General features: G+C 45.2%; 1 protein-coding gene across 2 annotated transcripts; it reads left to right on the top strand.

The window, feature by feature from the left end:
- Window positions 1-1201: 1201 nt before the first annotated feature.
- LOC130293921 (chymotrypsin-like elastase family member 3B) lies at window positions 1202-13743 on the top strand. 2 transcript variants are annotated; one of them, XM_056543201.1, is made up of 9 exons: window positions 1202-1266; window positions 1349-1538; window positions 1639-1727; window positions 2904-3001; window positions 10097-10231; window positions 10322-10461; window positions 12039-12181; window positions 12741-12890; window positions 13614-13743. In XM_056543201.1, exons 2-9 carry the CDS (start codon window positions 1499-1501, stop codon window positions 13629-13631), a joined length of 813 nt encoding a protein of 270 aa, XP_056399176.1. In that variant the 5' UTR covers window positions 1202-1266; window positions 1349-1498; the 3' UTR covers window positions 13632-13743. The 2 variants fall into 2 exon arrangements, with proteins under 2 accessions (XP_056399176.1, XP_056399177.1); XM_056543202.1 differs by lacking the exons at window positions 1202-1266; window positions 1349-1538; window positions 1639-1727; window positions 2904-3001 and adding an exon at window positions 7097-7230.
- The last annotated feature ends 1560 nt before the right edge of the window (window positions 13744-15303 follow it).

Raw genomic sequence — 15303 nt, 5'->3', positions numbered from 1 at the left:
TGAACGGAAGTTTGTGACTTCACGCCTCTGCCCCTGTGTGACGTCAGTCCTTCTTGACCTCATTGTACAGAGCCCCGCTTGTCTTCAGTGTACAGAGCCCTGCTTGTCCTCACTGTACAGAGCCCCGCTTGTCCTCAGTGTACAGAGCCCCGCTTGTCCTCAGTGTACAGAGCCCCGCTTGTCCTCAGTGTACAGAGCCCCGCTTGTCCTCAGTGTACAGAGCCCCGCTTGTCCTCAGTGTACATAGCCCCGCTTGTCCTCAGTGTACAGAGCCCTGCTTGTCCTCAGTGTACAGAGCCCCGCTTGTTCTCGGTGTACACAGCCCCGCTTGTCCTCGGTGTACAGAGCCCCGCTTGTCCTCGGTGTACAGAGCCCCGCTTGTCCTCAGTGTACAGAGCCCCGCTTGTCCTCAGTGTACAGAGCCCCGCTTGTCCTCACTGTACAGAGCCCCGCTTGTCCTCAGTGTACAGAACCCCGCTCGTCCTCACTGTACAGAACCCCGCTCGTCCTCACTGTACAGAACCCCGCTCGTCCTCACTGTACAGAACCCCGCTCGTCCTCACTGTACAGAACCCCGCTTGTCCTCACTGTACAGAGCCCCGCTCGTCCACCATCACTTCCTGTATTTGGACTCCTCATAGAGACACACAGGCAATAGCTGCAGGGACAAAAATATACACATTTTTTTAACCAATGTATATTACAAATTTACATATAATATTATCTACATTATGTAAAAAGTTTTTGTTGACGACAGGTTCACTTTAAGAACCATGCCGGGCTTTCTTCCCAAGGTACCATCTGCGGCTAATTGAATGAACCAGGAGATTGGGGTAACCGTCCTTTTTAAATTCTCAAGAAAAGAATCTTCATCAGTGCGACGACGCATCCTTTACCACATCCTGCAGAAGAGGAGAGGCGGCTGTCAGCGACTCCTTGTCTCTCCAGGGAGAAGGCAGACATGATTTATTACCGATTGCTGTTTTAAATGGCGCTCAGAACGGGCGCCATCTTTTCTTTTTGAGCAGTGAGGAATGTGAACCCATAATGTGCTACATTCTACGGCAGTGTTTCCTAACCAGGGTGCCTCCAGCTGTTGCAAAACTACAACTCCCAGCTTGCCCGGACAGCCGAAGGCTGTCCGGGCATGATGGGAGTTGTAGTTTTGCAACAGCTGGAGGCACCCTGATTGTGGAACACTGGTCTATGGACTCCAGGAAGTGAAAAGTAAAGACATTTTCCACCTTTCCCTGCAGCTGGTATAAGGTATTCATGATATATACGGTACGTAGATGACGTGCTCGCTGGTTACTGTGTTGGTATTTTTTACCTTTTGCCTTGATGTCAGAAATGAGATTACAGGTGTTTGTGTAATCGCACTGCGGGGGCGACTGCTGATAGCGCTGTATCCCCCTCACCATATGGGCACTTCCCGGGACGTCAGGCGGTGCTCAGCTGGGTATATAGAGCCCGGGGCCCCTGACCAGGCTCTGCTGAGATGTTGAGGTTACTGGTCGCAGTGCTGCTCGCTGTAGGCGGTGAGTCTTTTCCTTACATTTCTTCGTTTTCGTTACTATGTTTTGTTGTGTTTGTTGTTTCCTCTTGGTTTTCCCTTAGTTCTTTATTTCCCTTTTCCAGCGTCCCATGGCTGCGGGGTGCCAACTTACCTGCCTGGAAGTCGCGTTGTAAATGGAGTTGACGCGGTGGCGCACAGCTGGCCCTGGATGGTGAGTGTCTGCTATTGGGCAGTGTGTACTCACTATTCTGCTGTTGTATCATGTCTTATTCACCAGAGCTGCACTTATTATTCTGCTGTTACATCATGTCTTATCCTCCAGAGCTGTACTCACTATTCTGCTGTTATATCATCTTATCCCCCAGAGCAGTACTCACTATTCTGCTGTTACATCATGTCTTATCCTCCAGAGCTGCACTTACTATTCTGCTGTTACATCATGTCTTATCCTCCAGAGCTGTACTCACTATTCTGCTGTTATATCATCTTATCCCCCAGAGCTGTACTCACTATTCTGCTGTTACATCATGTCTTATCCTCCAGAGCTGTACTCACTATTCTGCTGTTACATCATGTCTTCTCCCCCAGAGCTGCACTCACTATTCTTCTGTTACATCATGTCTTCTCCCCCAGAGCTGCACTCACTATTCTGCTATTACATCATGTCTTTTCCACTAGAGCTGCACTCACTATTCTTCTGTTACATCATGTCTTATGCACTAGAGCTGCACTCACTATTCTTCTGTTACATCATGTCTTCTCCCCCAGAGCTGCACTCATTATTCTGCTATTACATCATGTCTAATCCCCCAGAGCTGTACTCACTATTCTGCTGTTACATTGTGTCTTATTCCCCAGAGCTGCATGTCTTATCCTCCAGTCACCTCCAGATCTGCACTCACTATTCTGCTGTTACATAATGTCTTATCCTCCAGTCACCTCCAGAGCTGCACTCACTATTCTGCTGTTAAATCATATCCTATTCCCCAGAGCTGCACTTACTATTCTGCTGTTATATGATGTCTTATCCTCCAGTCACCTCCAGAGCTGCGCTCACTATTCTATTACATCATGTCTTATCCTCCAGAGCTGCACTTAATATTCTGCTATTACATCGTCTTTTTCTCCTGTTACCTCCAGAGCTGCACTCACTTTTCTGCTGTTACATCATGTCTTATCCCCCAGAGCTGCACTCACTATTCTGCTGTTACATCATGTCTTATCCCCCAGAGCTGCACTCACTATTCTGCTGTTACATCATGTCTTATCCCCCAGAGCTGCACTCACTATTCTGCTGTTACATCATGTCTTATCCTCCAGAGCTGCACTCACTATTCTGCTGTTACTTTGCTTCTTATACTCCAGTCTCTTTTTTTGTGTCTTTCAGGCATCTTTACAGGTCATTTATTCTGGCGGGTACCAGCATAACTGTGGGGCCAGCCTCATCACATCGCGCTGGGTCCTGACCGCAGCACATTGCATCAGGTATGTTCTGTCTATGAGGGGCACATGAATAAGGGGAGGGTAACTTACTGCATTATCAGTGGGTGCTATGTAGGACCCGGGGCGAAGAACCTTTCTGCATCCTGACAGCAAGCAGAGATCTTGAACATGACGAGGAATTTAAAAACAGCCGGACACTTCTGGGGATCTCTGCTTGGTGTCAGGACGCAGAAACGTTCTCACTTATTTCCGCAGGATTAGATGGGATGGGTTATATCCCTGTACATGACCCTATAATACACCAGGGGGCAGTATGACTGCAGAATATCCCTGTACATGACCCTATAATACACCAGGGGGCAGTATGTCTGCAGAATATCCCTGTACATGACCCTATAATACACCAGGGGGCGGTATGTCTGCAGAATATCCCTGTATATGATCCTATAATACACCAGGGGGCGGTATGTCTGCAGAATATCCCTGTACATGACCCTATAATACACCAGGGGGCAGTATGACTGCAGAATATCCCTGTACATGACCCTATAATACACCAGGGGGCGGTATGACTGCAGAATATCCCTGTACATGATCCTATAATACACCAGGGGGCAGTATGACTGCAGAATATCCCTGTACATGACCCTATAATACACCAGGGGGCAGTATGTCTGCAGAATATCCCTGTACATGACCCTATAATACACCAGGGGGCGGTATGTCTGCAGAATATCCCTGTACAAGACCCTATAATACACCAGGGGGCAGTATGTCTGCAGAATATCCCTGTACATGACCCTATAATACACCAGGGGGCGGTATGTCTGCAGAATATCCCTGTACATGACCCTATAATACACCAGGGGGCAGTATGACTGCAGAATATCCCTGTACATGACCCTATAATACACCAGGGGGCGGTATGTCTGCAGAATATCCCTGTACATGACCCTATAATACACCAGGGGGCGGTATGACTGCAGAATATCCCTGTACATGACCCTATAATACACCAGGGGGCGGTATGTCTGCAGAATATCCCTGTATATGACCCTATAATACACCAGGGGGCGGTACATGTCACCCAGCCTGAGGTAGGTGAGTGTTTAGGGACCCATCCGATAAGAGGCCACCTCCGCGTGGTGGATGGGGGACATGTTTTGATCAAAAAGTGCGCTAAGAGCCTCCATTTTGTTGACCAAGTGTGCTGCTGCCATTTTCTTTTTTTACATGTTTTGTACTTGCCACAGCAGCGTGCACCCGTGTATTGGGTTTAGGTGCTGGCTACATTTTCAGTTTTTTTTTTCCTTTGCTGTGCAGAATATCCCTGTACATGATCCTATAATACACCAGGGGGCAGTATGTCTGCAGAATATCCCTGTACATGACCCTATAATACACCAGGGGGCGGTATGTCTGCAGAATATCCCTGTACATGACCCTATAATACACCAGGGGGCGTTATGTCTGCAGAATATCCCTGTACATGACCCTATAATACACCAGGGGGCAGTATGTCTGCAGAATATCCCTGTACATGACCCTATAATACACCAGGGGGCGGTATGTCTGCAGAATATCCCTGTACATGACCCTGTAATACACCAGGGGGCGGTATGACTGCAGAATATCCCTGTACATGACCCTATAATACACCAGGGGGCGGTATGTCTGCAGAATATCCCTGTACATGACCCTGTAATACACCAGGGGGCGGTATGACTGCAGAATATCCCTGTACATGATCCTATAATACACCAGGGGGCGGTATGTCTGCAGAATATCCCTGTACATGACCCTGTAATACACCAGGGGGCGGTATGTCTGCAGAATCTTTTCGGGACATAAGGATGTCCGCGGGTCACTCACCATTCCCCGGCCGATGCGCGCCCTCCTCCAGTCCTCCTGCGGTCTTCCTGCAATCCTCTGCCTCTCTATGGTTGTACGCACGGGACCTCAGTGACGTCCCGTGCGTACAACCATAGAGGCGCCGGAGGACAGGAGGACCGGAGGAAGACGCGCGCCGACCGGGGCCTGGTGAGTGACCGGCGGTGTGTAATCTTCAGCATTCCGGTCACCGCTCCTCCGGTCCCGACACCTACTGCTATGGTCCATAGGCCATAGCAGTAGATGTAACCCCGGGCTGGAGGAGCGGTGACCGGATCACTGTGGGGGCAGCAGTACAGACATACAGCCTCCAGCCATACACTGTATATGGCTGGAAGCTGTATGTCTGTGGGGGGGAGCTGCCTACTATTGTGGGGGAACTATACTGCCAACCATTGTGGGGGAACTATACTGCCAACCATTGTGGGGGAACTATACTGCCAACCATTGTGGAGGGGGGGGGGAAGCTGCCAACCATTGTGGGGGAACTATACTGCCAACTATTGTGGGGGAACTATACTGCCAACCATTGTGGGGGAACTATACTGCCAACTATTGTGGGGGAACTATACTGCCAACCATTGTGGGAGAACTATACTGCCAACTATTGTGGGGGAACTATACTGCCAACCATTGTGGAGGGGGGGGGGGGGGAGCTGCCTACCATTGTGGGGGAAGAACTATACTGCCAACTATTGTGGGGGGGGAGGGGGGAGGAGCTGCCAACTATTGTGGGGGAACTATACTGATATAAAATATTTTACTACAGTATTTGGTTCAGAATAGTTTTTTTCTAGATTTTCCTTCTTTAATATTGGGTGCGTCTTATATGCCGGAAAATACGGTATCTTACAAGTGTTATCATACAACTTCTACATTTTAATTTTAATTACATTTTTTTTTCCATTTATTTTTATATTTATTTTTATTCTCAATTTTCATTATTATTATTATTTTCATCTACAATTTTCTATATATATATTTACATTTTTATTCCCATTTTTACCTCTATATTTATTATTACCATTTTCTATTTTTTACGTCCTTATTTTATATTCATATATTTTTTTCTACATCTCACATTTTTTCATATTCATTTACTATTTATTTTTTATATTTTTCATTTTTCCCCTTTAGTATCTCTTCTTTTTCTCATTCTATCTATTTATCCCGTAGCTGATACCAGACGTAATTCTTCCATATACCCTATATAGGAGTCCCCTAAATAACTATAGTTCTCAAATACCTCCATTGAATCATTGTTTTTCCAGCCTTTTACGTCCAATTATTTTCATATTTAATTACACATCTATGATTCTTATATTGTATCTAACTCTATTTCTTATACTCTCTTCTTTTCCTATCTTTCTTCCTCTATTTCCTCTTTTTCCTATATGATCCAGTTCCTGAATTTACCTACAACCTGAAATTTCCAGACTTTCTGGTTTTCCCCTAATCTCAGTTCACACTATAAAAAACTCTTCCCGCACATATCATACACCTATACCTCTACTGAAGAAAAGGCCCGAGGCCTTGAAACGCGTCTAGAATTGTTTATTCTACTTGCATCCATCCATATTCACCTCTATATTCCAATAATCCAGCTTATTACTGAACTCTATTTGCAACTGCTGGAAGCCCCAGCTTTGGGACCACTGCGGCTTCACTGCCATTCTACGCGCGCATAAGCGCTTAACCACACGAGGCACGCCGCACACACCCCCACCACTGTACCTGCGTTGTTTTACTCCACCAACCAAGGACCCTCGGTATACCTGTGAGGCCGGTGCCATCCGTGACACCTCCAACGCTACCTATAGCGCTACACACAGCGCTGCCGGGCCCAGGAGACATAGACTGTTACTGCCGGCGGCCTGACACCTTTGTGCCACATCACGGAAACATCTCCTCTGCCGATACCATCAATACCAGCGGCCGTCAGGTGGTGAGGGGTGCTGTGCACCGGACTCTGTTATTCTCCTTATTCTCCTCATCTGTGAGACCGTTATTATACTGCGCCACCAACGGCTGATACATTGTTTATTGAGACTGAACCACTAAGACTGGATACTTAAATGGGCACTGTCACCAACTTTATTTTTTGATATGTTGTAGTAATTATGTGCTACAACATATCTCTAATATACTTTTATTATTATTTTTTTTTAAATTAAAATTGTTTCATTTACATTTGAAAACCGGCCACTAGGGGTCTCCCTCCTAGTGGCCGGCTGCAGCCTGGCGTGACGTCACGCCTGAAAAATGACTGATGCGGCCGGGTATCGGTCCTTTTTCATTCAGTCTGTGCCACTCCTCCCGCACAGCGCTGCCTTCGCCTCGTCACCACCGCTGTCCCTGCACGCCTGCTGCCAGACTCTGCAGTAAGTGTGATGGGGGGGGGGGGGTTTGTGATGGAGGGAACGGGGTATGGCGCGCGCGCGGGGGGGGGGGAGGGAGACTGAGGCGACGGGCTAGCGCCACATGTAACCAACTAATAGTTTATCTACACAGGGTGCCTCCAGCTGTTTCAATACTACAACTCCCAGCATGCCCTGACAGCCAATAGATGTCAGGGCTAGCTGGGAGTTGTAGTGATGAAACAACTGGAAGCACCCTGTGTAGATGAACTAAGGGCGAAAGTGTCCCCCCCAGCAGGCATCAGTGACATGGTGCCTGCTGGGGAAGTCTGCCTGGTAGGGAGCACATTGCCAGGCAGACAAAAGGCATTTTTAATATAGTAAAAATTAAAATTAAAAGCAGGGAGGGGGTTAGGGATAGATGGGTAATAGACAGGGACAGAAAACAAAAATAGGATGGTGGGAGCTCCCCTTTAATATCTCCACATACTGTGACCGCAACTGTTACAATAATCTGCTATTGATATTGTGTATTCAGCTGAGACTGAGCAGTGAAAGACACTGATAACTGATCATTATTGATTTTAGTATTGAATATGTGATATTGATAACTGATCATTATTGATTTTAGTATTGAATATGTGACACTGAGAACTGATCATTATTGATTTTAGTATTGAATATGTGATACTGATAACTGATCATTATTGATTATAGTATTGAATATGTGACACTGAGAACTGATCATTATTGATTATAGTATTGAATATGTGACACTGAGAACTGATCATTATTGATTTTAGTATTGAATATGTGATACTGATAACTGATCATTATTGATTTTAGTATTGAATATGTGATACTGATAACTGATCATTATTGATTATAGTATTGAATATGTGACACTGAGAACTGATCATTATTGATTTTAGTATTGAATATGTGATACTGATAACTGATCATTATTGATTATAGTATTGAATATGTGACACTGAGAACTGATCATTATTGATTTTAGTATTGAATATGTGATACTGATAACTGATCATTATTGATTTTAGTATTGAATATGTGACACTGAGAACTGATCATTATTGATTTTAGTATTGAATATGTGATATTGAACTATAGATACAAGTTTTTATCTTTTTATTGAATCATTGATCTATTGATATTATACAATTTTACTATCCACGCTGTGTTCTGTGTCCCATACAAGGACCCTGCAGGGACACTAGACACCAGCGAACATTATTACCTTTTAATAAATATATTGTATTTTAATTAATACCTGGATCTTCTTCTATTCTCTTTATTTCTCCAACTTTCCCTTACATATACCATGAGGACTGGTACCTAGTTGATTTATCAACTAATTTATTTTCTGTACTGTATAGACCTTTGGGTGAAGGTAACACCAGTTCACCTCAGGTATATTTACCCACTGAGTGAGCTACACTTTCTTTTTTCTATTTTGTTCTTTCAATTCTTGTTTGAGGTATCTTTGCCCATTCTCCCTTACAAAAGTCTTCCAGTTCTTTGAGATTTCTGGGCTGTCTGTCACGCACTGCTCTTTTAAGGTCTATCCATAGATTTTCAATTATGTTGAGGTCAGGAGATTGTGAAGGCCATGGCAAAACCTTCAGTTTACGCCCCTTGATGTAATCCCCCGTGGATTTCGAGGTGTGTTTAGGATCATTATCCATTTGTAGAAGCCATCCTCTCTTTAACTTCAACTTTTTCACAGATGGCATCAAGTTAGCATCCAAAAATTGCTGAAATTTTATTGAATCCATTTTCCCTTCTACTCGTGAGATGTTCCCTGTGCCACTGGCTGCAATACAACCCCAAAGCATGATTGATCCACCCCCATGCTTAACAGTTGGACAGAGGTTCTTTTCATTAAATTCTGTTCCCCTTCTTCTCCAAACGTACCTTTGCTCATTCCGGCCAAAAAGTTCAATTTTAACCTCATCGGTCCACAGAACTTGTTTCCAAAATGCATCAGGCTTGTCTATATGTTCATTTGCATATATGCTGATTTTTGTGGTGAGGACGTTGGAGATGTTTTCTTCTGATGACTCTTCCATGAAGACCATATTTGTACAAGTATCTCTTTATAGTGGAATAATGTACCACAACTCCAGTGTCTGCCAGATCTTTCTGGAGGGATTGTGCAGTCAAACGTGGGTTTTGAATTGTTTTTCTCACAATCCTGCGAGCTGTTCTGTCTGATATTTTTCTTGGTCTTCCAGATCTTGCTTTAACTTCCACTGTTCCTGATGACTGCCATTTCTTAATTACATTCCGAACAGAGGATATTGACATCTGAAAACATTTTGCTATCTTCTTATAGCCTTCTCCAGCTTTGTGAGCGTCAACTATTTTCAGTTTCAGATTTCTAGACAACTGCTTAGAAGAACCCGTGGTGCTGATTGTTGGGGCAAGGTCAGATGAGTCTGGGCATTAAAAACCTTTGAGATTGACATCACGTGGTCTTCCCAGATGATGATTGAGAACAATCCATGACACTGGCAGGTCTCAGCTTTGTAAAGGGGGCAGTGCATGCTATAAATTCTGCAGGGTGCCCAAACTTTTGCAGACGCCATTTTTTTTTCTTCTGTTACTTTGAAAGTGTAAATGATGGAAATAAAATGTAACTTTTGGTGACATATAAGAATGTCTAATCTGTAATTTGATGATTTTGGAGATTTTTCCATCTTTCCTTGGCTTCTTTATGCACATTATGTACATTTTTACCTGGTGCCCAAACTTTTGATCCCCTCTGTATATGACTCTATGATTCACCTGAACATTCATGCAGGACTGTGACTGTTCGCAGCATAATTCCGTTACTACAGCACTAACGCAGATGATGTTGTGGTTACAGCCGCCGTAGGACCTATCGCATCGTTCTGGGGGAACACGACAGGAGTGTGGAGGAGGGGACCGAGCAATACTTCCCCATCAGTCAGGAAGACATCTTTATCCATCACAAGTGGGACGATTATTGTCCGGAATGTGGGTGAGTCCGCCACCACTGACCCCCAAATGTTCACCCCAACTGGAGCAGATGATGGAGAAGTAGTCCTGACCTCTTGTTCTTTTCCCTCAGTTATGATATCGCCCTCATTAAATTGTCAGGAGACGCAGAACTCAATGAGAACGTGACGCTCGGCTGCCTGCCCCGCCCCCGAGGACCGCAGCTCTACGCCAACCAGGAGTGTTATGGCACCGGCTGGGGAACTCTCTACAGTAAGTGAGCAGAGGCAGGGGGGATATATACACACACACGTATACCTTTATATACACACATATATATGTACCTGTATATACACACACACACACACACACACATATATATACCTGTATATATATACACACATATATATACCTGTGTATATACACACACACATATATACCTGTATATATACACACACACACATATATACACCTTTATACATACACATATATATATACACACATATATACACCTGTATATACACACACATATATATATATATATATATATATACCTGTATATACACACTCACACACATATATATGCCTGTATATACACACATATATATTTATATATATATACCTGTATATACACACACACACACATATATACCTGTATATACACACAAACACACATATATACCTGTATATACACACATATATATTTATATATATACCTGTATATACACACATATATACCTGTATATATATACACACACATATATAAATATATACCTGTATATACACACACATATATATACCTGTATATACACACACACATATATATATATATACCTGTATATACACACACATATATATACCTGTATATACACACACACACACATATATATATATATATACCTGTATATACACACACATATATATACCTGTGTGTATATATATATATATATATATATATATATATATATACCTGTATATATACAGACACACACATATATACCTGTGTATATACACACACACACACACACACACATATATATTATTTTATATATACCTGTATATACACACACATATATATATATATACCTGTATATACACACACACACACACACCTGTATATATACACACACACACATATATACCTGTATATACACACACACACACATATATATATAAATGTGACATTCCGTCTCAGAGATTAGCTCCGGGATCGTCCTGGACACGGCCACGGGACACGTTTTCTCTCAATAAACCCGCAGACAACGGTTATTCATGCCACGCCTGGCACCTTGCCAGCTTTATTTAGACAGGTTGCAGGGGAAAACGAACATAACACAGGAACAAAATAAAATCCGAGACCGTCTGGTCACTGACTACACATATCAGCATGCCCTGACTACTAACTGATGATCTCCCCTCAGCCAGTCAAACATGTGACTCCTGCAACCTGTTACTCACAGTTCACACCACTTCTTGGACCACTCACAGATTCCAGCTGTGTGCCTCCTCAACAGGGTCCGAGTGTCTCCCCCTACAGCAATGTGCTGTATCCCAGGGAGAGCCCAGATTACACTGAGTCTCCATCTTATATTCACCTCCCTTCCCTGCTGCCTCATTACTTAAGAAGCAGGTGAAAGATACTTCAGGGTGAGCAAAGGAAATACACCCTTTACTTGCCACCTTATCACATATATATATATATATATATATATATATATATATATATATATATATATATATACATACCTACCTATAGACACACACATATATACACCTGTATATACACACACATATATCCCACCCCCACGGATCCTGAATCTGATTAACCCTTCCCTGTGTCTTCTGTTCAGCCAATGGCCCCCAGGCCTTAATCTTACAACAAGCCATGCTGCCCATCGTGGACCACCCCCAGTGCACCCAGCCGGACTGGTGGGGCGACCTTGTGGACGAGTCTCTCCTCTGCGCCGGAGGATATGGACTAGACCTCTGCAATGTGAGTTCTGTGGGGGGTGGGGCTACGTAATGAATACCCCACCCACTATACCATTGGTCTTCATCCTGCGGACCTCCAGATGTTGCAAAACTACAACTCCCAGCATGCCCGGACAGCCATTGGCTGTCCGGGCATGCTGGGAGTTGTAGTTTTGCAACATCTGGAGGTCCGCAGGTTGGAGACCACTGCCCTATACATATACCATCCAGCTTCTCTGGTGTCTTACACACCTGACAAGTTATTAAAGGAGCCAACCAGCAACCCCTAAAGCAGTATAGCTACCACTCTGGAACCCAGGAAATCTGGGTGACAACCCCTGAGGAATCTGTAATAGCGGCCATATTGGTTGTCACCCAACTAACATCTACATCGGTGTTCCCCAAGCAGTGTGCCTCCAGTTTTAGCTGTTGGCTGTACGAGTATGCTGGGAGTTGTAGTTTTGCAACAGCTGGAGGCACCCTGGTTGGAAAACACTGATCTAAATAGATAAATAAAAATTAAAAAAACCTCCAGGGCCGATGACATATTCAGCCTTTACCCTTGTGCTTTATGTGCTCAGAGCGACTCTGGGGGACCCCTGAACTGTCAGGACACTGACGGGCGCTGGTACATCCAGGGAATCACCAGCTTTGGCACCGCAACGTGTAACACACTGAAGAAACCCACCATATTCACCCGCGTGACCCTGTTCATGGACTGGATAGAGGAGGTGAGCACTGCCCAGAGATCAGACTAGGCGGGGGAGGTACATACACTGATCAGGCTGGGAGGGGGCGGGGTCAGTGAATGCACTGATCAGGCTCGGAGGGGGCGGGGTCAGCAAATGCACTGATCAGACTGGGAGGGGGCGGGGTCAGCGAATGCACTGATCAGACTGAGACGGGGCGGGGTCAGTGAATGCACTGATCAGACTGAGAGGGGGCGGGGTCAGCGAATGCACTGATCAGACTGAGGGGGCGGGGTCAGCGAATGCACTGATCAGACTGGGAGGGGGCGGGGTCAGCGAATGCACTGATCAGACTGGGAGGGGGCGGGGTCAGCGAATGCACTGATCAGACTGAGACGGGGCAGGGTCAGTGAATGCACTGATCAGACTGAGAGGGGGTGGGGTCAGCAAATGCACTGATCAGGCTGGGAGGGGGCGGGGTCAGCAAATGCACTGATCAGATTGAGAGGAGGCGGGGTCAGTGAATGCACTGATCAGACTGGTAGGGGGCGGGGTCAGCGAATGAACTGATCAGACTGAGGGGGCGGGGTCAGCAAATGCACTGATGAGGCTGAGGGGGCGGGGTCAGCGAATGCACCGATCAGGCTGCGAGGGTCAGGGTCAGTGAATGGACTGATCAGACTGGAGGGGGCGTGGTCAGCAAATGCACTGATCAGACTGAGGGGGCGGGGTCAGGTATTCCACTCATAATTCTCATATTTTCAGATAATCGCCAAGAACTGAGCAGCTGCGGCGCATGTCCTGGGGGAGCAGACGACTCCGACCACAGACTGAACCCCAAAACCTCTACCGAGACAATAAAACACTTGTAAAAAGATTTTTGTTTTGCTTTTTATTAAATACAATATTTACAGCAGCACAAAGTATTTCAGGAGAAGATCTTATCGGGGGTCACACACCAGAAAGTTACATAATAAAAGGAGCAGAATTATCAGACCCCCTTATAGGCGGGGTAGGTGCCGACCTAGAGCGCTCAGTGGATAGAGGGTTACAGCTGCACAGTCCTCTCTATCCCCTCCCTGCACTCATCTCTATGATCATATAGAGAACTGTGTGGTCATATAGTTACAGCTGCACAGTCCTCTCTATCCCCTCCCTGCACTCATCTCTAATATAGAAAACTGTGTGATCATATAGTTACAGCTGCACAGTCCTCTCTATCCCTTCCCTGCACTCATCTCTATGATCATAGAGATGAGTGCTGGGAGGTGATAGAGAGGACTGTACAGCTGTAATGTATGACCACACAGTTCTCTCTCTGATCATAGAGATGAGTGCAGGGAGGGGATAGATAGTACTGTGCAGCTGTAATGTATGGCCACACAGTTCTCTATGATCATAGAGATGAGTTTGCAGGGAGGGGATAGAGAGGACTGTGTAGCTGTAACTGTATGACCACACAGTTCTCTCTATGATCTTAGAGATGAGTGCAGGGAGGGGATAGAGAGGTCTGTGCAGCTGTAATGTATGACCTCACAGTTCTCTTTATGATCATAGAGATGAGTGCAGGGAGGGGATAGAGAGGACTGTGCAGCTGTAACTGTATGACCTCACAGTTCTCTCTATGATAATTGAGATGAGTGCAGGGAGGGGATAGAGAGGACTGTGCAGCTGTAATGTATGACCTCACAGTTCTCTTTATGATCATAGAGATGAGTGCAGGGAGGGGATAGAGAGGACTGTGCAGCTGTAATGTATGACCTCACAGTTCTCTTTATGATCATAGAGATGAGTGCAGGGAGGGGATAGAGAGGACTGTGCAGCTGTAATGTATGACCTCACAGTTCTCTTTATGATCATAGAGATGAGTGCAGGGAGGGGATAGAGAGGACTGTGCAGCGGTAACTATATGACCACACAGTTCTCTCTATGATCTTAGAGATGAGTGCAGGGAGGGGATAGAGAGGACTGTGCAGTTGTAATGTACGACCACACAGTTCTCTCTATGATCATAGAGATGAGTGCAGGGAGGGGATAGAGAGGTCTGTGCAGCTGTAATGTATGACCTCACAGTTCTCTTTATGATCATAGAGATGAGTGCAGGGAGGGGATAGAGAGGACTGTGCAGCTGTAACTGTATGACCTCACAGTTCTCTCTATGATAATTGAGATGAGTGCAGGGAGGGGATAGAGAGGACTGTGCAGCTGTAATGTATGACCTCACAGTTCTCTTTATGATCATAGAGATGAGTGCAGGGAGGGGATAGAGAGGTCTGTGCAGCTGTAATGTATGACCTCACAGTTCTCTTTATGATCATAGAGATGAGTGCAGGGAGGGGATAGAGAGGACTGTGCAGCTGTAACTGTATGACCTCACAGTTCTCTCTATGATAATTGAGATGAGTGCAGGGAGGGGATAGAGAGGACTGTGCAGCTGTAATGTATGACCACACAG

The sequence above is a fragment of the Hyla sarda genome, chromosome 10 (genome assembly GCF_029499605.1).
Source record: "Hyla sarda isolate aHylSar1 chromosome 10, aHylSar1.hap1, whole genome shotgun sequence".
Lineage (NCBI taxonomy): Eukaryota > Metazoa > Chordata > Amphibia > Anura > Hylidae > Hyla > Hyla sarda.
Note: the sequence above shows the minus strand (reverse complement) of the source record. Positions and strands in the feature narration are given on the sequence as shown.

Coding starts and splice junctions, on each gene's coding strand:
- LOC130293921 (XM_056543201.1), top strand. CDS start 1,499: ATGTTGAGGTTACTGGTCGCAGTGCTGCTCGCTGTAGGCG. Junction 1,728..2,903: donor CGCACAGCTGGCCCTGGATG/GTGAGTGTCTGC, acceptor TGTGTCTTTCAG/GCATCTTTACAGGTCATTTA. Junction 12,182..12,740: donor ATGGACTAGACCTCTGCAAT/GTGAGTTCTGTG, acceptor TTATGTGCTCAG/AGCGACTCTGGGGGACCCCT.